This window comes from Neopsephotus bourkii, unplaced genomic scaffold, assembly GCF_033783945.1.
Source record: "Neopsephotus bourkii isolate Nb327-2 ecotype Australia unplaced genomic scaffold, CSIRO-AGI_Nbou_v1 NB_1234, whole genome shotgun sequence".
Taxonomy (NCBI): domain Eukaryota; kingdom Metazoa; phylum Chordata; class Aves; order Psittaciformes; family Psittacidae; genus Neopsephotus; species Neopsephotus bourkii.
In genome coordinates this window covers 1,315,678-1,337,831 of record NW_026901719.1, presented here as the reverse complement: position 1 = coordinate 1,337,831, position 22,154 = coordinate 1,315,678, and the positions used below count along the sequence as shown (strand labels likewise).

Below are 22,154 nucleotides of genomic sequence, written 5' to 3'. Positions count from 1 at the left end.
CACCAAAACCCCAATCACCACCATCTAAACTATTTTGTTAATGTCCATAATTACTTTTTTTAGCCTAAAACTGGTAACCTCATAATCAGTTTCTTCGTTCCTAAATAAAAAAGGAAGTTTAGATAATAATCTGCCTTATAACTCCAGTCTTCTCCTGTGTTTATTGGCTTCCTTCGTAACACTCATATCTTGAAATGTAAATAAACAAGGAGCTCCTGTAGTCATAGAAGCAACTGTTCTGGCCCACTGACACTGGTTTAACTTGTAAGCGCTTACTGGTGTTAGAGCATTATATTTTCTTTTCAAAGTTCCCATTGCCACTTAAAACCTACAGGTCATAAACTAATCCCACAATACACCAATGATACGGCATTTACCCAATAATGAGAGTAAATAACTGGAAAAGCCCACACATGCATTTCTCAAATATTTTATGTAACAGAAAACAGTCCAAGGCACAAGAAGTTGAGAAATCCTCAACATGTTTTCCCTTTAGGAAGGCCCTGGGGAAAGCACCAAGTTCAAGAAAATTACTGGGACCTCATCCCCCTGCTTTGTCACAAGGAACCCAAACACACAACTACAACCCACTGCTGCCTGTCCAGACCCTGGCCTTTTCTTTGCGACACAACTTTCTCATGCTATTCACTCTTAAGGCAGAGTGGACTCTGCCCACTTTCAAAGTACAGTCCCTCACACTATTAGAGCATTTTCCCATGTCATCTTAATATGCAGGTTGACATTCAACCTTCGCTTTGTAAGGTCTGTCAGAGGAATACAGGATATCTGAGATATACTGTAGGAAACGCGAATGAGCAGGGAAAGGAGACAGCCACTTAAAGAAAATAACCCTCCAGTCCCTGGAAATACCAACAGCTCCTTTTCAAGGCCAAGATTATAAAGGCTCTCCCCAAATTCTAGCCACAGAACAGACCCTGTCTACACGAAATGTCTAGTCTACTGAGGACTTGATAACAAAATAAGAAAGCCCTATGAATGCCTGCTGGCGCTGCCCCAGCACAAGTCGTCTTTCTTCCACCATCAAATCCAGAATGATGGCTAGCAGGTTAAGGCCAATTCAAGTTTCTCTAAAGAAAGAAACATTAATAATGAAATATTTGAGCTTTTTCTGAAGACACCTATTCAGGATTCTCAACTTTGGAGAGTGGTAGCACCAAATTACTATAAGAATAGAAGAATTTCATACATGGAAATAGGAGATACAGAGAGGAAAGTGAAGTCGTTCTTATACAGCTTAATTTTGCCAAGTTGCTCATTTCCTTGAAAGAAAAAAAAAGAACAACCACCCACACCAATCAAAAAACAAATGAAAAGAGAAAACTTCTGCCACCCATCATCCCTTTCTCACATGCAAAGGAGACTGGAGAATTCCTATTCTGAAAATTATAAGATAGACACATGAACAAGCTCTTCAGAGAACAACAACAAAGTTAACATTACAGCTTGCTAATGATGTGAGAATGTACAACTGCCTTGATTTAAATTCTCAGGCAGCAGAAACTACCCAGCTTCAATCAGCAAAAGCTCAGCAGTCAGGTCACAGATGTGACAAACAGAGACACAATAAAAGAGACATAGCTTTGCTCAAGGAATTAGTGGTCTTTTTTTTTTTTAAGGGGTTTTGTGTGCATCAAATATAACCTTGGCAGCTTTTGAACATCAAGCGTATTCAAAACACCTGTTCTAAGGAAGATGAAAAATTATTTTAAGTCATTGAAAAATGAAGTTTACTCCTCTAAAGACCCAACTTTATCTTCTGAAACAAAGTTTGTTCTCAAATTAGGCTGCAATGTCAGCAAGAGTTCTTGTTAGCGTTATTGGAACCAAATTTATATGGATGGCATAGAAGCCTAGTAGAGGAATCAAAACTGTCAAATCCCAAAAAAGCTCATGACAGCAAACTGCTAAAAACACATTCACATTTGGGTAATTCATACAAGGGTGAGATGTCCAACAGGACTATTGTAAATAAGACATGCCAAGTAATAGTTAATAGTTAATTGGCTACTGTAGTACCTTTACATTCCCATTTGAAACATGATTCAAACATTATTCTTACCTAAACAGTATAAAGTCCAAATTTTTAACTTACCAATATGGTCCAAAGTTACAGGACACCAGGAAAACTCAGATACATCTTGGACATATGCATACATTCCTCACTGCTTAAAAAACTAACACTTTTCCATAGATATTATAGTCATACAAGTCAGTGGTTGTTTTAACTCAGATTTACATTTAGGAACAGATTTTAAACATTTTCGGAATGTTAAAACTTCTGGAAAAGCCATTTTCTGAAATTAGTGATTAAAAAAACATTTATTTACTAACAATACATCTTTTAGTCAGCTGCCTGAAAATGGTCTACTCTGTAAAGAAATGCAATGGAACAGGTGGACTACAGCACTACAATAGATTTCAAGCCCTGCAGAGCTTGAAATATGAGAATCCACAGCAAATCCTGCTTTCAAAAGTTTGTCAAGAACAATGACACAGGAAATACTGAAAAGCAAACAGGGGCAGAAGAAGGGCAAAAGCAAAATTCATTGTTAAATCTATGTAGATATCTACAACAGTCTGAAAAACAACAAAGTCAACACCTAACCTTTTTATTACTTTTGCCCTAGTGGTGGCATTGCACACCAAAGGAGCCACCTGCTATCTTCAAAGGCACACACGGCAACAAAGCAATACTTACATTGGTTGAAGTGGCATAACCTGAAAGTGCTAAGCACAGTTCTACACATTAATATCCTTAAATGGTAGAATTTGAGCTAAGTTTCAGCGATGGATGTTTATCAATTTATTCTATTTGCATTAAACTAACGTGCTTAGGATGCCTCAGGTTCTCACTCCCCAGATAGACTTGTCGGTCCTTTGCCTAGCACTTTCGGATATTTTAGGCCCTGGGTCTACTGCTGCCATTACTGTTTGCCCCAACAGAGGGAATCCTTCTAAGCTTTCATCTTTGCTCAGCTACAACAGTTAAATGACTATACAGGAAACTACATAAATCAATCAACTTTTACTTTGTCACAGGAAGAGACTTTTTTTTTTCTTTTTAAAGAAACACCACATTCACCTGAAGTTTCTAATGCACTTAAGTATTTCACTGCACATAACTTTGCATTGTAAGGAGGCACAAATTTAAGAGAGATGAAAAATATGAAATCATATTTGCCAAAGGTGTTTGAATGTGGGGGGGATGTTTGGTGTTTCTGTGACTAAGTTCCTCCTGAGGCATGATATTCAAGAAGGGAAATCCTTATCCATCTTTAGAAGAGCTTGGCACACACAGGTAGATAAATGTTTCTTTAAAAAGCAGGTTAAAAAAGTTGTTTTGTAATCAATGTTACCTGATTTTCTGGCCGTGACTGGATGGTGAGGAAGAAACAGACTCAGAAGATGAAAGTGGATATGGCTTTGAAATAGGAGAGAGCACCTTGTCAACACTCTGCTGTGAAGAGCTAAGGTACAAGTGACTGGTGTCTGCAGAATGAAAATCACACGATTAGTAAGCCAGTTATTTGTCCTACCATTTTTCAGACAAGGCTGCACATGCAGAACTGAACCGTGCACGACACCATAAGACAACTAACATCCAGTTCTTAACCTGACTTCTTGTGCTGGTAATTTCTTTATTTTGGGTTTGTTTGGTTTAGTTTTCCTGTGGGCAATTCACCTTTACAGGCCTTCACCATCATAAACTTACTCCTTACAAAGCCATGATTTTCATCACCCATACACCTATGCTCCCTGCAAACTGCAGCACCTCTGCAAAACACCAAATAATTTCTCCCCTGCTGGTCATTAGAGGAAGCAGTTATGGACCCAGATTTCAAGTTAAGCATGTGCTTACTAGCCAGCTAAAGATAATTCTTGAGGTCTCTCAAAGGCGATGCTGCATTAGGAAATTAAACCTGAATGGTTTTTTTTTGCAGATTTGTGAAAATAGGTGATGAAGGAAGGAGGAAAACCTTTGAAGGTTTTATCCTTTTATCAACAGCTGTAAAGTCAGCACAGAAGGAAACAGAGAGTATAACTAGAGAGTCTTGAGTTTCATAAGAAACCAAAGTAAAAACCAAAATCCATACATTAAAAAGGCTTTTAATCAAATTTGCAAAGTCCAGTGCTTAAGTTTTACTTTGCAATTTCAATTTTCCTTTCTTGTGCAGCTGTACAGGTCTTTCATTACTAAACTATACTACTTTTCCCATAAGATACGATATTCACTCAGTAGGCAGGTCCTGGGGTTTTTTCCTTCTCTTCATTAACTAAATAACTTTTACAGTAGTCAGCGCTAATTTGGCTCAAGAAATAGATAAAAAGCCATTATTAACACTCCCATACTTGAAGTCCTTTCAGACGGTTGCATAGAAGTGGACCCAATTCCTGGTGCACATCCCACTGCAGAAATCAGGATGCTTCAGACTAGGGGTTGCTCATGTATTTTTACCTCCAGACAGCCCCTATGCTCACGCATCACAAATGAACACCCTCTAGGGAAGCTGAGCACTAACAGAACAGGTCCCAGCAGTTACATCATACTCATGTATCAGAAGTACCTGTTAGTGGTAGAAACCCTCAGCTCACTCGCATCCAATCTTCTATAAAATAACTTGTCCAACTTTCATGTGCAGAACAAATGGACAAGAACAGCACGCAGTACTTACGCACGTAAGTACTTAGTGCCTCCTCAGTGTAACACATACTGCCTGTCAGAAGACAGACGGCACACCAGTCATACCATAATCTACTACAACCTACTATCACTTTGAAATGATGCAGGGTTGAATTTACTGATGTTCTACTAGAAGACAAATACCTGAGGTGTTTGGCTCATAGCTTGCTATCTGCAAGACACACCAACCTTGCTCTTTCTCATCAGAAAGTATGAAGCTTGATCAAGTAACAATTAAGGTGAAAAGTACTGATCAAGTAATAAGATGGCAATCTGAATTTTCTCCTCAGAAACTATTTCTTGTTCTGTGTTACTGCCCACAGATTGGAGACAGTAAGCAGGGGAAAGCAGAAAAGGATCCTCTCCTACTTTTAGTGGCTTTTTACAGGAGGACACGCTTCTTCCTTTCATCCTTCAAAGATAGGTCCTCCTGACCATGAAGTTTTATTTCTTCATCTCCATCTGTTGCCACTGGAACAATAACTTCCACAACTTACTCGTGGTATGACAAAGTACTTCCTTCTCTTTCAATTTCACAGGATGGTAGGGTCTCTGAAGGAGTGGTTAACTTACCTGTTTTCAACTTTTCTACATCACTCACTGCCTTCCAGATTTTCCGCAGCCTACCTCAGCCAACTCTTTTCCAAACTAAGCTGCCTTTCCTGCATTTAACCTTCCTTCACGCAGAAGCTGTTCAGTATCTTTGCTTGGTTTTGTTAGTATCTCTTTTTCACATCCCATTAAATCCACTTTGGGCTAGGGCAACAAGAACTGCATGACTTGAGAAGCAGATGTACAGCAGATTTGAAACAACATACCGTTGTTTAATTTCCAATTCTCTTCTATTTTGTTTGCTTTTCTGAACACTGCCCTTTTGAAAAAAATACTTAGTAATTATTAGACACTGTCAAATTAATAGCAAGTTACAATTTTCCAAACACCAATCCCTTCCCCCTTAAAACTGCTCAGGAATATTTGATAAAGATATCACAGCAAAAAGAACAAACAAAATCACATCTGGACTTTTCAGATGGGAGAACTCAATTTAAAAGAAGCCAGATGAAGCAGTCTTTTGCTGCACATGTTAAATGAAAGTATAGGAATACAGAGGGAAGTTTATTAAAACTAGGAAGTTACAAATAATGTTGCAAAGTAGTTATACTTGACTGCAACTTTTGAATGAAACTCTGCACTCCATAAAGTTACACCTGCAGTGAACTACATGGCATAATCTTCTCTTAAAGCTACCTGAAGCACAGTATGTTTAGCCTCCCTCAATCTGTTTCTCCAGTACCTGTTTCCATGAGGAAGTCACACTCCAAGGTGCTAGCATATTTTGTTTCTAGCTTCTCCCACCTCTTAGCAATTAACAAATAAGTGAAAGACTGCCACTGCTAAATCTTTCTCTTCCCATAGCGCAAGAGGAGCAATAAGGAAAAGCCCAATACCATACCACATTAACAATCATAGAATCATAGTTTGGATTGGAAAGAACCTTTAGAGGTCTTCTAGTTCCAATCCCCTGGCAATGAGCAGGGACATCTTCAACCAGATCAGTTGCTCAGAGCCCCATTCAACCTGACCTTGAAAGTTTCCGGGGATGGGGCAGCTACCACATCTCTGGGCAATCTGTTCCAGAATTTCATTGCCCTCATTGTCAAAACTTTCTTCCTTGTATCTAGTCTAAACCTAAAGCCCCTTGTCCTATTGCAACAGGCCCTGCGAAGTTTACCCCCATCTTCCCCATAATCTCCCTTTAAGTACTTAAAGGCCACAATAAGGTCTCCCTAAGACCCTTCTCCAGGCTGAACAGCCCCAGCTCTCAGCCTGCCCTCATCGTGACTTACCATCTGAAACTTTGTTACCGAGATCTCTTTCCATTTTGGAAACAGGAGTAGAAGAAAGGCATCTTGAAACAGATGTTCTTCTGTGTGGTGGCGTTAAGGGATTTTTAAAGACATCGACCGACCCAGTTCTTCTGATGTCTTTTTCATCTCTTGGACTGCTCAGAGGGGACTGCTGGGACCTAGGATTATCCTCAAGAAATTCATGCTGGGCAGACAAGGGTGGTCTACCCATGGCACGCTGTAGAAGTAAAGGAGACTGCATTTTTCTCGGTGTTCTGCTTGCAGCTGCATCCTGCATGACACTGCGTCGGTAGTTCCTGTAGGCTTCTTCCAAACACTCTGCCTCTTTTTCTAGTTCTTTTATTCTAGCCCGGGTTTGTGCCATACAATCCGGGTCAGAATCTATAGTAGCACTGTGTGGCTGTAGCTGCTGCCAATAGCTAGCTCTTGGAACGGCATTTACCTTGATGGCATCAGTCATAACCTGATTCTTCAGGAATGCACCATCCACATAAATATCATGAAGTACAGCTCTATCACCAGTGAAGTCAAGGACAGAGCGATCAACAAGTGAAGGCTTTGGATTCCGATACACTTCATTTTCCAGAGCTAAATGAAAGCGGGTGACAGTAAACAGTGAGAGAGGGAGACGATAACAAAACAGAAAAAGTCAAACATGGCATTCAAATTCCAATTTGATCAAAATTACTTTTACATGGAATTGGCTTAATTTTGATAATTTAATGAGTTGATTTAAATGTGTTTTTAATGGAGCTGCACAGCTGCAAATAATAACTGATTTTTTTTAATATAAAATTCTTCTGTGTAAAACTACACAAAGTGTGCACTCCACAACGTTATTTGCTAAATTATGCTTAAATGAAAAATAAAAATGAAAATGTCATCACTCTGGACACATGAAATCCAATCATGCTGTTAAAGGGTGAGGGATACAGGGCAGGCTGCAAGTTTTAACAGTTTCCTTCTATTTAGATAACAAAAACAAAAAAAAGTGGAGAAAACCAACACAGTAAATAGATAATGTTGCTTTGAGTTTGTTTGTTTGTTTGTTTGTGGGTGTTTTTCATTATTTCTCCACAACTGTCAGTTAAATGGAATATTCTGGGGCTGTCTGCTTCCTGGCTTGCACTTTTACACTTCAGCAAGCTCAAAAGACCAAACTATCGGGCTGCATTTTTCTCAGTAAATTAACAGCTTTGGTTTTATTTACATAAACGGTTCTTCAATGACATCCTTAACTCTGATGCAAAATAAAAGTCTCTTCAGTACCTCAGACATTTAATTAAAATTTATACTTGCTATTTTGACACTAACAAATTTCCAATTCCAAATGGTACCAATACTTGTACCATATATGAATATGCACATGTTGGTCTATCAAATAACAAAGTATGGATATACCTAACTATGCTGCAATCATTGAAGAATTTTAAAATTAAATATACATCCCAAAAATTGTATTTGTCATACTTGATATTAGAAATTTGACAAAGGCATCTTTAGAACTGGCATTTATTCAGCAGAATGAATTGCTTTAGGCAAATTAGGCTTTTGCCTCTCTCTTTCTAATGCCCACACAAGGTGCATAAGTGATTAGCCTTGACAACTGCTCAAAAGTTTGATTTAAACTTGCGAGGTATGCCATACAGTTTCAAATTGGTTATTCTTATTACAAACATTCAAGAATCAAAATGCAATAAAACACAACTTGCCTCCTGGAAAACAGTGATTATGTTATCAACAAACACTAATGCCTTTATGCTGAGGAAAAACAAGTAAGAAAAACATGCAAGTATTCAAGGAGGAATGTTTTTCCTTCTTCCTGTATGTGTGTTTTCCATGTGTAGTAAGCGTACTTTTTAAATTGGACTTTTAAATAGATTTTTATTTTAAACCTGAAATCCACTCACTGGTGTTGTATTAGTTCTACGTAACTGCAGGTTCTTTAAGCTTTTGGAAATTCTTACACTGGTTAGGTAAGTGAACTTCTCATAAAGGACTGCTCTGGTGTAAGACACAAACCTGCCTGTGTCTGTTTCACCTGCAGTTTCAGTTCTTCAACCTGTACATTTAACTTCCTGACAGTAGTTTCGGAGTCTAACAGCTGGGCCTTTAATTGAGCACAACGCTCAACCTATAGGAGATTAGGAGAAAAACAAAATCAGCATAATTCAAACAAAAAGAGTAATCTAAACTGTCTGAATACTAATTCCTAAATGTTTTTCAGGTCCAGTCAAACCATATACACAGAGTATCCTACTGAAAGTCAGTGCTGGCAACTTAATGACTTGAAAAGACTTAGTTTTGTTATGTTGGGTTGGTTGGGGTTTTGGGGGTCATTTTTTGGTGATGTTTGGTTTGTTTTCTTTGGAGTTGCTTACATAAAAATAAACAGTATTAAAAAAACCCCACCAAAATATAAACAGCCTGCACAGGTACATAGATAAAGATGAACAAGATGACAGGAAGAAGAAAGAATTCAAATTATTTAGGAAGAAGGATTTACCTCACTTTGCAGCTGCTTTTCCAAAGTCTGCCTATAACTTTCGAATTCATCCAGTGCCAGCTTCTTAGAATGTTCCACTCTCCTCAGCTCCACTTGGCAGGCCAGATGCTCTGCTGAGGGCTGGGCCAGCTCTACCCAGAAAGAGACATACTAGACAGTCAGCTGTAAAATAGTTAAGTGTGTACTTTTCTACATGATACCCCCTTCAAAATGTCAAGCTGTTATGTTTTTAGGAACATAACAAGGCTTTGTTTGGATAAAATACTTAAGAGATCTTTTTTCTTGCTTTTCAAAGGATGGAAATTTTTATTGGTGTGGTCATCTAAGAACTAGACCCAGACTGTCCTATTCTGGAAGGAAAATGTACATCCTTACCTTACATAAGTGGGTGTACATCTCTATCTTCCCATAACCTCAAATGCACATTAAAAATAATTGGCATTTTATAATTATAGTCAGGCAAGCACTTCAAAATAACAATGCAATGTTCTTTTACTACTGTTAACCATACTAATGCTACAGTTAGAAATATTGCACTGCTTTTTTGAAAGGGTGAAAGGGATATTCTTCATATTATAGCAAACAATTCAGGATTTCTACTATACAGGCATATTAAAGAAAATAAACTTAAATATCAAGGACTGTTTCATTTTACACAAAGATTAGCTGGGATTTATTGCAAACCACTAGTAAACCTAATACGAAGAATGGACTGTAATGAAAACTATTTCTAAACAAATACTTGTAGGGAAACATAAACAAGAAAATTACTAAATCAGTCACACTGACTGTCTCGAAGATGCTGGTTTTCACTACGAGTTTCATCCAACTGTTGCCTAAGGAGTTTATTCTGCACTTGGAGCTCCAATTTCTCTTCCTTCAGCAAAGGATAGTCTGACAACTCTTTGAGTTTTTCTGTCAACAACTGATTCTGTTTATTTAGCAACAGAACCTGGGACGTCACTGACTCCAAATCCAGCTGCAGATAAAGAATAGTTTAGAAGCTTATGAACTGTTGTACTACTTAAGAATTATTTTTATTTCACTTTTTTTTTAATATAGCTCAAATGCACTAACTATAATACAGCTGCTTTAAATTCATGTTTACAGTTACCTCAAGCTCTTTTGTGCGTGATATAGCTTGCTTGAGCTCTTCCTTTTTGGAATTAACAGCAATGGCTTCTTCATGCAAAAGCAAAGCTTTCTCTGTAGGGAGGATTACAAATGCTGAATTAAAATTAGTAGAGCATTACAGTAAAAAAACTGTGTCAGCAAAACGAGTTTAAGCTGCTAAGCCCAACATTCAATTTAAATCAACACATAAAAATGACTGTATGTTATACACACTCCTTCAAGATTAAGTAAATCACACTGTATGAATATATTCATATGCATACATATACTCCTTTAGAATTAAGTGAATCAAATTCATATGCACATGATATACCATTTCTTTCACATGCCCCTAAATTAAAAGTCTAAACATGTAATCTGTCCCAGCTCTCTTCCTCAAGCTCCAATTAAACATCTTGTGCACAATAAATGTAGAAGCTGGCAACCATTCAAGGGTATGGTACCAGATTGTACAAGACTTCAATTAGAGAATGAATGAGCTAGTAGGACTTCAGAAGGAGATGGGAAACTGGAAAAGCAGGGATGCTTTGCAGCCTCTGTGTGAAGCAACAGCTCACAGTTCCCACTGCATTCTGAACAGTAAGGAATTGCCAACCTGTCACTGGAACCTGCTACATGTTTTCAAAATCTATTTTGATGGCTTTTCTGTCAGTTATCCCACTGTTACTTAACATCGTGACTGTTCAGTAACAACAGTGTTTTGACACCTATTAGTAAAAGCTCTAGAGATAAAACAGCTACTTTACTAATCCAGAGAGATGGTTACCTTTATTTTTTTTCTCATCTTCAGTAACTTTATTGGTTCTGGCTATGTATTCTTCTTTTAATTCAAGCTGATACCTAGAAGTAAAAAGAATTATGTATTCCAGTTTGCCCAGGGGGGTTGTGGAGTCTTCCTCTCTGAAGACGTTAAAAATACACCTGGACATGTTCCTGTGTAACCTGCTCTAGGTGGCCTCGCCTTGGCAGGGGGATTGGACTAGATGATCTCCAGGAGGTACCTTCCAACCCTAGTGATTCTGTGATACCCAAAGTATGTGTGTACACATGTGGGCACTTGCGTAAACTCAGTTTTCCGAGACTAAACTGTAATCACACAATTATTTATCAACAAAATCAGTTATTGAAGGCCCACTGAAACAGTTGGAAAGGGCCCTGCCAATCACCTCATTCAACCACATGCCAAAAAGCAAGACTCCCACCAACTCTAGAGCAGGTCACCTGTGGCTCTTCCTACCATAGTCTTAAAAATCTCAAAGAATATATATTCCATCACCTCCCTGGATGACCTGTGCCAATGCTGCACTGTTCTCACAGGGATTTTTTTTCCCCCATGTCCAAGCTGAATCTCCCAAGACACAATTTACAGTCCCTGCCATATGAATTCAGAAGTCACATCTGACAGTCCCAGTACTATTATGCCAGACTTTCAGTAGACCGCCCCCACTTTCCTCATGACTTTCTTGAATTGGCGAGCACAATCCTGGGCATGGTATTTCTAGCACAGACTTCACCAATACCTGAAGGGTATACTCATTGCAACACCTCAAAAGCAGTCACAGATGATGTCTTAAGTTTTCAAAGAGCATTTCTAAGCAAATTGTTTGAAACCATGTTCAAGCAGATGGTAATCAATTAAACAGGGTGATCTATATCAGAGAATCCCTCTCCAAAAATGGGGATGGGTTAAGAGCCAATCTGTCTGTACAGTGAGCTAGTGTGCCTTTCATTCACCCTTTTTCCAAGAAACCTATAATATCTCTTTAATGCTAATTTCCTCCCATGTCTTCTCTGCATTTGTAAAATGGTCAGTTGTTTTAAGTATGGTTAAAAGAAGTCACTAATACTGCTTCAAATCCTTCTGTCTAAACATGCAACTAATGTCACATCTCTTTCCCAGATAGCAAGAAAGAATTTAAACTGCAACATAATATAGTCTATAATAAAGAGAATTATTTCCTATAACAAGCTTTTTCTGAACCTGATAGAACATTTTGTTTTACTAGCAAAGAGCTAAGAAAAAATTTAAGCTGATTAAAACAAAAACGACTGCCTTTTTCAAAGTCCTTGCTTTGTTATACGTGTCAAAGAAATCCTACAGAATTTATTATTCTGTTTTCACAAGAAGTAGTACGTGTCCTATTAGAAACAAAAGAAAAAATTACTTTAAGAGGTCTGCCTTAAGCTTTTGGTCATATGTGTCCTCTATGTTCTTCACAGCAACCTCCCGACGTCGAAGTGCATCATCAATAGCTTTATTTTTCTCTTCCTGAAGTTTCTGAGAGCTGAAATATCCATAAATATGCAGACAATGATCAGTTATAGAGCCAAAACCAGTTTTGGTTTTTGTTTTGATTTGGTTTGTTTTTTTAATAACACTTAGAGACATCAAAGGGTAATGCGCTTGCTTGGACCATTGTAGCAATTTAAAATTATCATCATCAGAATCTGTCACTGTAATTCATTAAGAACAAGGAGATGTGACAGAAATTAAATTGCCCTATTTAAAATCCAGTACCAATTAATTATGGAGCTAACCCGGGTTAACCCTAGCTCAGTTTCCCACACCAGAAATGCTTCAGAGGAGATAGCGCTAAGCATGCTATTCTACCAGCACCCTCTGCTGGGCTGTTAAAAAAAACCAAGTTTTTGTTAGTGGGATACTCATTTTGCTATAAAAGCCAGATGACAAAGTAATGACATCATGTAGTATTGAAAACCTGTCTACAAATGGTTGGGTTTTTTTTATTTAACCAAAGCAAAATGATCTTACTAAGGACAAGTTAAAAAAAAACAACCAACCAACCAATCAAACATACAAAAAAACAGTAAGGATATTTTGCTGCTTTAGAAAGAAGCAAAATGGAGATGAGGACTAATATATCATATATATGTTACATGAATGTTACGGTTACATACTGCATTGGTTTTGTTGTTTGATTTTTATTTTTTTTTTTTATTCTAGCACTTTGAAATGAACATCTGGTTCATTGCCTCCAATGTGATGCTGCACTGGTCTGGTTGGATGAGATGGCACAGAAAAAAAACCCAAATCATCTTTTTTTATGGGGTATCCCTGCTAACAGAGACAGTAGACAATACTGCTCAAAATACAAAACATAACTTCTGGGATATATAATCTATTTCAATGTCACAGAAGTAGCAATATCTTGAAGCATGCTTTCCAGAAAAAGGACAGTAACATCATTTAGCATTATATATGCCTTTCAGCAACTTACATTTCAAATGCCTCAATTCTTTGCTTCAGCTCTGCCTCTCTGGTCCTTATGACTTCAATATCTTTCAGTAGACTTTGTCTCTGAGCATATACTTCCTTTGCTTCTATCTAAATCAGAAAATATTATTTCTATTTTTACTTCATACTTTATACAGATATTTACTGTTTAACGCATTCAAATTTTCAAAGATTTTCTTACCACAGAAGTCATTATTTCTTTCCAAAGAAATAATAAGTGCGTAAGAAGAACAAAATTATGATTTTGCCATATGAGTGGTCATGTCAAGTTTGCAGCCATGGGCATTTGACAATGCGGAAAGATTTAGCTGCTGGACCTCGTGCAAAAATAGAGCAGTTTGTCAACACATATTGCCTGGGCTTAAAGTTATCTTTGTAAAGGGTTAAATGACTTTCTACCTTTAGTTTAAATATACTTCAACTCAGTAGAGCTCCTGGTCTCTGTTAAGAGTCTCCATGTAAATGAAGTGAGTTGCACCAACAATACCAACCAGATACTCATACGCGATACTGGACAAATATGTTGATCTAGTAATCCTTTTTTTTTTTGTTTTAATTACTGAATTAATTTCATGCTCACAGAAGATTGACAGCATAAAACAGGTGGCCAGGAAAGCAACTCATATGATAGGGATAAGCCGTTTAATTTCCAGTTTGGAAGGAGCACAATGGTAGATTCCATCCACATAGATAATAATATATAGAGAGACCTGCATGGTTGCTTTGTAAGTAATACCATGCTCCCTTGCCAGGGGGGAAACCCAAAGCAAAAACAAAACAAAAAAACCCACACCACCACAACATAGCAAAAAGGTGGCTAGCAGTTATGGATGGCTATAATTCGAATAGAGAGGTCTACTGCTGAGAGCAGGGAAATGGCTAGGAAAACAGGAAACAGAACAGCAATCAAACTATTCTTCCAAAAACTGAAAAGTAATAGAAACTGGGAGAAGACATTTAGAACTATATACAAATTATTGTGTGCTGCAGTAACAGTTACTGCTCTGGCAAAACACGAAGAGTTAACAGCCCAAAAGAGGAACTCATAAACAAAAAGTGTTCAAAAAACCAAACTGAGATGACAGTTTATAGTAAAGGCACTGGCTATTAATAATATACAACATATAATGACACAAAGAAATGGCATATGCATACCATACATTCTACATATTCCATTTAGTTTAGTGTTCTGAGCTAAAAGAATTTATAGTACAACTAAAGGCAACATTCAACTTATTAAAACAGATTTAAAAGTATTTATTACATTTAAATCCTTCAATACTAACTTGCAGAACTGTTCCCTTTCCAGCCTACACTCATTCTTGCAGTTGCTAAATGCATTCCCCTAATTATGAGAGTATAAGTAAATTCAAAGCTTTCACTAATAAGCCAATTAAGATCTGAAGGTAAATCTCCCAAAGATAAAAGGACAGGTTAAGCAACTCCCTGAATCATTTTGTACTAGATAAGAAAAAAACATTTGGAACTTTACCTCTTGCTGCTTTTGAAGCCTCTCAATAGCGTTCTTTTCACGAGAAATCAAGGCTTCAGCCTTTGCTTGATGTGCTCTCTCTAGCTCATGACGCAACTCAGAGATTTCTTTCTGGGTCTGTGCTTTCTCATCCATCTTAATCTTTGCTATTTCAACTTCTTTAAAATGTTCTAGCTTTTACATAAAGAGGAAGACAGGGTTAAGTAGGGCCATCTTCAAATTGACAAAAGACAATCGCTCCTCAGACAATTCTAAATTTCGCCTAGAAAGTCTTATTACAAAATGATAATTCAATGAAAATAAATTACTGCGATAAAAATATCTTAGCAGCACATGCTATTTGCATGTATCACATACTTTTCATGCATTTATCTAGAATCCCAAAGCAGATCTTACACAAAACTAATAACTTTAGACAACAGCACAACAGAGACCTATGAAGAAAAACACTGCAGGACTGGTACTCTGCTTGCAATTAAGGCATGGCCACACTTTAATTCGTCCTCTGACACTGTCTCTATTCTTGCCCCTTTCCCAAAGAACCACTTCTGACTGATTATGCAAGAAATGGCAGAAGCAAACCCATCACAAATCGCTCAGGAACAACAAAAAATCATCTGGACACGAAAGAATTTCTGCAGATGTAAAAAATATATGCAGAACTCCACACAAAGAGGGTTACAGAAACAGAAGACCTGATTCACAGATTTCTTAGCACAACAGAAAAAAAAGAAAAGTAAATGCACACAAAAAGGAAAACATGCATCTGGCAACTACACAGAAGAATTGTAGGGAACATGTGTCCATCTGCACAATGTGTGAAGAGCGGTATGTACAAGAAAAAAAGTGTTTATTAAGAATTATAATAAAAAACTGGAAGAAAATGGAAAGCAAACATATGAGATAAAAGATGAGAAAAAAACCCCAAAAGAATAAAAAGAGAATAACAGAAAAATTATGAGACTGAAGAAAACAAGGTTAAAGAAAGGAAAAAGCACAGTAGGAATGTCTTAATCCGTAAGCATAACATTTGTGAAAAAAAGAAATGGCGAGACAGTACAGTATCACTTGTACAGACACAAACTGGTTTAGAAATGTGTTACAGTAATTCACATCACACTGCTAAGCAATCCGTGTAAAGATAACTGATTTTAGAAATTATTTATAACTGGTTAAGAGTCCAACCTCCTTTGTTTCAACTACTTTACTTAAACAGAGACAAACTTAATGACAAACAAATTAACATGTTTTACATGCTGAATAGGCAGTGCCAGTTGGGGAATAAAGACCAAGGGGAACAGGAAGTTTCCGGCAACTTTAACTGCCCATCCTTCTACTAGTCTACCTGAATAAATATGGCTCAGCTGATTTCATCCAACAGTTTATATGCAGATAAATGCCTTTAAAAGTATATCTAGGAATTGTAACTTATTATAAGAGTATCATTTCTATATCCAAATAGACTACTAATTTTGACAGAAACTACTGGAAAAAATACCACATTTGAATGAACTACAGTTAATTTTTTTTCTAAGCAAATAAAGTATTTATTTTGACAGAAATTTAAGGGGGAAAAAAATCCGTATTTAAATTAACTGCAGTATATTCTTCTGCTCCATTTTTCAGATATAAGTTTTACTGAGGGCTTATGCAGCAAAAAAAATTACTTTTATTCACAACATAAAGAGAAATTCTCTAAAAGAGCTGTCTTCAATTTCAGAAATTAAAAAAAAAAACAGAATTCATAATATTGTCTGTTATGATTTTAGTGTTTCTGTGTAATGTTTTGAAATAGTATGTAAATTCTCATCAGTAGTAAAAATTAACTATCTGTCAAGCTACACAGCAGCAATTCACACCTCTCAGTTGCTATGCACTACACTGAAATTCAAGCTTCAAAATCTTAACTGGGAAGGAAAATTAATAGTATGACTAAGCAGAGTAAACTTTTCTCTATAAACCAAAATCAAAGAGAAATATAATTTACCAAATTACAGCAATCAAAATAAGAAGCTGTATTACAAACTAACATCAGAACAAAAAGCTTAGCATTCTGTGCACATTCAAAAAAAAAGGAATGGAAAATATACATATGCAATGTCATCAAAGTAACAGTTGATATTGGATTAACTTAGCCTTTTGTGTTTGTTGTAACTCACTATTAGATTTCTTCTTTCAATTTACATTAAGCATTAAAACTTTGTAATGTGCAAAGTAAAAATTAACAAACGTCTCTCAAATTCAATGACCAGAGTTATACCTTTTGACACATTTCCGCTTGAAACTGCTTCTCTATTTCTTTTCTGTATTCATGAAGTTTAGCTTCTAAAGATTCGTATTTCTGATGCCAAGGATAAGAGTCTGCAAACTCTTCATCTATCAGCTGAAGCTTCTCAGCTATAAAAAGAGCAACATACCCATCATAACTTAAGACAACTATAGTTCTCTTGCCAAAGACTGTAGGAACCTCTCTCTCAATAGGAAGTTCCTTAGTTTACCTAAATAGCATTGTCATAGAAAGACAAACCTGTTTGGTACTGAAGCAGAGGCAGCACAGAAATACCATTTATCAGCTTTGTGCCACACAACACATATATTGGAGGAGGCACTTAGCTGTGTAAGGCACTGTTTGTGGTATTATTACATAGTCATTCATTCTCTTTATCATGGATGGACAAGAATTTTCTTCTGCATGCAACACTAAGGTGTATTTTATTACTAATAGCATGCATATATATCCTAATAGCATGTAATATACAAGAACTTCCAATATATGCCTGTCACTGAAACGCTACTGTATGGGTACAAACTGGAACACAAGAGGTTCCACTTAAACTTGAGAAGAAACTTCTTCTCAGTGAGGGTGACAGAACACTGGAACAGGCTGCCCAGGGAGGTTGTGGAGTCTCCTTCTCTGGAGACATTCAAAACCCGCCTGGACACGTTCCTGTGTAACATTATCTAGGTGTTCCTGCTCCGGCAGGGGGATTGGACTAGATGATCTTTTGAGGTCCCTTCCAATCTCTAACATACTGTGATACTGTAGGAAGAGAAGCAAGACACTCATCTGCAATTATGTTTTTCAGAACATAATGCAGCACATAACACTTATAATCTATCTAAGATGTTACAGGTGTTAGGTAAATGCCTAAGAAAACATTTGAGTGATCAAAAAAATAATTGTTACAGGACTTTGGCCTCATTATAAGAAAGGTTAAAAAAAAAAAAAAAAATCCACATATTAGTGACAGGTATGACTTTTACTGATAACTACTTAACTCTAACATACTGTGATACTTCAGGATGCATTTGAGTAAGCGATGTATGAATATAATTAATAGAATTTATAGATTAATACCATTTATCAATATGAAATATCTGGGGAGATGTGTGTATAGAGTCTTATCAAAACTTACCAAGAGATTCTCTGTAAGGAGGCACTGAGTTTGTCTGAGTTTCTGTGTCATGAGTTTCCTTGCTTAGATGATGCTCTGTAAGCCCAATCAAAATCTGCATAAGAAAACCTGTCAAGATCCAATATATTAGTTATGTCTGCTTTCATACCAAAATTGAATTTGAGACTGTAATTAATGAAACCATCATAAATGTACAAGAAAACCTATTTAATTTATGGAAAGAACCAAGTATTTAAGTAAAAAGCAATACTAGTAAGATCTTAAGATTTTGTTATAAGCATAATCCAGTCCACCTCACCCTGTAAAAGTTGTCCTTTTCCCTTCACTCATGTCTCTGTCTCTGATTTCCGAGGTCATTTGAGAGAGCAGATTTTTACTACTTTACTACTACTGAGGTCACTATGTAACAGGGTTTCTGAAGCTCCAGATACCTTAGGCTATACGATATAGCTAGATTTCCTCATACAAACATAAGAATTATTTCTTATATAAAAAACTAGAAAGTCCATTAAATCTTTAACTAGCTTTTGAAGTAATACAAGCAGTTACAAACACAATCCAAAGTCTGAGTTTGCCAAAGTTAGTGTGAAGAGCTTCGAGAGCATTATATTTCATACCTGATTACAGATGTTTTTCATATATCTGTTCAAGCCATTTATGTTGTAGGTGAATGTTAAGATTTAATTCACACCACAAATAGCAGTTGGATAATCCTGAAATATAACACTCATCATCCGGGTGTACTGCAAGTTTCAAAATCTGACTGAATCCACATTATTCCGTATTAACATACATTCAAGAAATCTGAATTTCTACTGCTTGCATCTTAATAAAAAGGAAGCTGATATAATTATCTTTGTCTGCATCATGTATAAACATCTTGTACCTTTATTCTCCTTGCGAGTTTCTGAAGTCTGTAAAAAACAAAAGATGTTTTAGACAGTCTACTACATCACCACTGTAATTTAAGCTTATTTTCAAAATCAAAATAACTTACCAGTGATTTGTAAAGACTGGACTTTGGATTGATCCTCATAAATTGGAGAAGATCTTGCATAGTCCACAGCTTTGGGGGGGGGGGGGGGTTGGGGGGGGAGAGGAGGAGTAATTTAGAAAAGGTTAACTAATTTAAAATAATTTCAAATATGTAATAGGCACTATTTTATATTTGTAGAATGTTTTCCATTCAAGAAAGATCTATTTATCACCTTGTAAAACAATTTTCAGTGGGCTGCTATTCTGGTACTTCATTTACTTATTTCCACTACCCAAGACATACAGCAGTCAGCATGTAGTTACATGATCAACTGAAGCTGTGAAAAGAGATAGTTTAGTTTCCTCCCTGCCCTGAATACATGCTTTTGCCACTCTTCTTGCCCCTTTTCTTGATTTATCCCACCAGTCAGATGAGTTCACTAACCACTCACCGGGCCAAAAAATTAATTTTGAGTTAGAAACAGCTTCACCCCACCATGTATCCACAGAGAAGAAACAGAGAGGGCAGGGACTGTACTTCTCAGCCACAGATTCTAGGCAAAAGAGGTTAAACTGATCATGAACCACATTTTCAGGGAACTGAATGGCCAAACAAGAGGTTAGCCTTAGTAGGGATCAGTTCCCCAACCGCTCTGTCACACAGTCTCACAGTCATGTCAGACTGCAGCTATGGGTGAAGCAAGTGTAATTTTAAGAGGCTTGTGCTGTCTCTCTAAAAACCAGCATCATTAGCTTATTGCCAGCATTTATGAAAATGACCCTGAATAAAGAAATCCTTTATGGAAATAATCAGAAGCTGTACTTGTTTGTATTTCATTATCATAAAAAGGTATTTATTTTTTTTTAAATTTTGTTGGAATAGGACAACCCCCAGAAAGCAAAGCTCACACAAGTCTTAGAAGAGGTAAATTACTGAACTTACCTTCTTCTTTTCTAAACCACTTTCTGGAAAGAAAACAGAAAGTGAATACTCATAGCCACATCTTTGTAGATGATCTGCTACCAGACTGTTAGAAGCTGTGATCAAAACTGAACTTCCTTCACTTGGAACAGCCTGCGGCTGAAGTTCTCCACTTAAAATTGGGTGCATTAGTTCATGGATTAACTGTTTTCGGAGCTGTGTCTGATACAGGAAAGACATAATCTCAGTTTACATGCTATTTAATGAGTTTTTACTTTTCAAAATTCACAGTGAGTCTCATATTACTTGTACAAGTTATATTACAACCTATGTAACAGAAATGGGCAGACCAGCATTGACAAAACAGAATAGTGCTTGGGACACTTTGCCTTTCTTCAATACTGCAACAGTGGCTACAGTGAAGTTTGACTTTCCCTCACAATGTATCAAATGTAGAACTGAAAAGAAGTCTTGTTCTGTCAAGAACTCACATAACCTCCACTCTAGTACCCCCAGCTTCGTTTTAGATCACTGCCTTCCTCTTCTCCTTCTCACTGGCTTAAATAAAACCTGCCTGATGTGGGCTCAATTTCAGGTGTACTTGGAAAATTCACTAGTCTTATTCTGAGTCTCATACTGAGAAGCTGCCAATACCATCACAAAAGCAGATGGGAAAATAAACAGGAAATTCAATGTCTTTAACATAAATTTTACAGGGAAGCAAGAGTACTAGTTTAAAAACCCTACAGACACTAATAATAATTAAATAGCATTTTCTATTATTTGCATTCTATAAAATTACTATAGAACAGAAAGAGTAATAAGGAATCAGAAAGTCTCCCTCCTATAAAAATAAGATGTACGATTTTTATTATATAATGACAGAAACTGTTTATAGTGTACTAGAAGACTACAACAGAAACAGCGTTTTAAGCTTTCAACAGCAGGTAAGCAACAGTGACAATGATCAAAGAAGTAGCATCTTACAAAAACAGGACAAAGTACTTACCAAAAGTTAAAAAATCTAAAGCATCAGACCAGCCTGATATTTTTGCATAGCTTCCTACAGAAATTAGGCTGACAACAGAAATTAAGACAACTGAAAAAATGTTTTCCTTATTCATTTCTGAACTTGTCCAGTTTCAGTCAACTTGGACAGAGATGATACTGTCTCAAAAACAACTGAGACCAGTAACATCTTACACATCTCGTGACAAAGCACAGGTGGAAAACATAAGGCTAAATCACCATCCCTACTATGGGAAAGGAAGGCAGAAATCAGTTGTTTACATGTTGGCCATTCAGCTCCAGATCCACTCTGCCTCTTACAAGCAGAGACAGACAGATAAGACCACAAGAAATTTGAGAACTTTCTCATTAGAAGATGTAATCCATAAGAATCCATAAGAAATCAGTAAGAATCCATAACTGTATTAATTCAGCTCAGAAAAAAACTGTATACTCTTCTATACAAGGAAAATGAAGCACAAAACCAGACTTACATAGCTTGCCACCTGACAGACTATTAGTTAAGTCAAACCAGACACAAGCTTTGTCTGGAAATCACTGAGGGAAAAACAAGTTCCCCTGAAAAAGAGAACTGTTGGCCATAAGATTATCAACGGCATTCTTAAAGTATAGATTTCTTTTTTTTTTAACATTAATGAATTTCACATAAAAAGTAGGAGCTAAAAATTTTGCTGGTGACATAAAGGTGCATACAAAAGTACAGAAAGATCAAGACTTCAAAAAGAAAAAAAAAAGGCAGTCAGATGATTTTTAAAGACTAGCAAAAAACTGAATTTGCATGAAATACATTTCAGCATTTAAAGTCTGATACCAATTTCTGCTGTAACACAAGGGATTTCTTGTTTCAAAAAAGC

At 36.7% G+C, this 22,154-nt stretch overlaps 1 protein-coding gene across 1 annotated transcript in view; it reads right to left on the bottom strand.

Annotated features, from left to right (window-relative positions):
- The window catches only part of OFD1 (OFD1 centriole and centriolar satellite protein), a 32,590-nt gene that overhangs the window by 9,247 nt on the left and 1,189 nt on the right, over positions 1 to 22,154 (bottom strand). The window contains exons 2-16 of the mRNA XM_061364461.1: positions 20,293 to 20,493; positions 19,372 to 19,440; positions 19,261 to 19,288; positions 18,375 to 18,482; positions 17,219 to 17,355; positions 14,959 to 15,132; positions 13,450 to 13,556; positions 12,376 to 12,495; positions 10,977 to 11,050; positions 10,191 to 10,282; positions 9,866 to 10,055; positions 9,077 to 9,207; positions 8,593 to 8,704; positions 6,550 to 7,158; positions 3,378 to 3,510 (exon numbers count right to left, since the gene is read on the bottom strand). Of these exons, the coding sequence (XP_061220445.1) occupies positions 3,378 to 3,510; positions 6,550 to 7,158; positions 8,593 to 8,704; positions 9,077 to 9,207; positions 9,866 to 10,055; positions 10,191 to 10,282; positions 10,977 to 11,050; positions 12,376 to 12,495; positions 13,450 to 13,556; positions 14,959 to 15,132; positions 17,219 to 17,355; positions 18,375 to 18,482; positions 19,261 to 19,288; positions 19,372 to 19,440; positions 20,293 to 20,493 (2,285 nt within the window). The remainder of the gene's footprint in view (positions 1 to 3,377; positions 3,511 to 6,549; positions 7,159 to 8,592; positions 8,705 to 9,076; positions 9,208 to 9,865; positions 10,056 to 10,190; positions 10,283 to 10,976; positions 11,051 to 12,375; positions 12,496 to 13,449; positions 13,557 to 14,958; positions 15,133 to 17,218; positions 17,356 to 18,374; positions 18,483 to 19,260; positions 19,289 to 19,371; positions 19,441 to 20,292; positions 20,494 to 22,154) is intronic.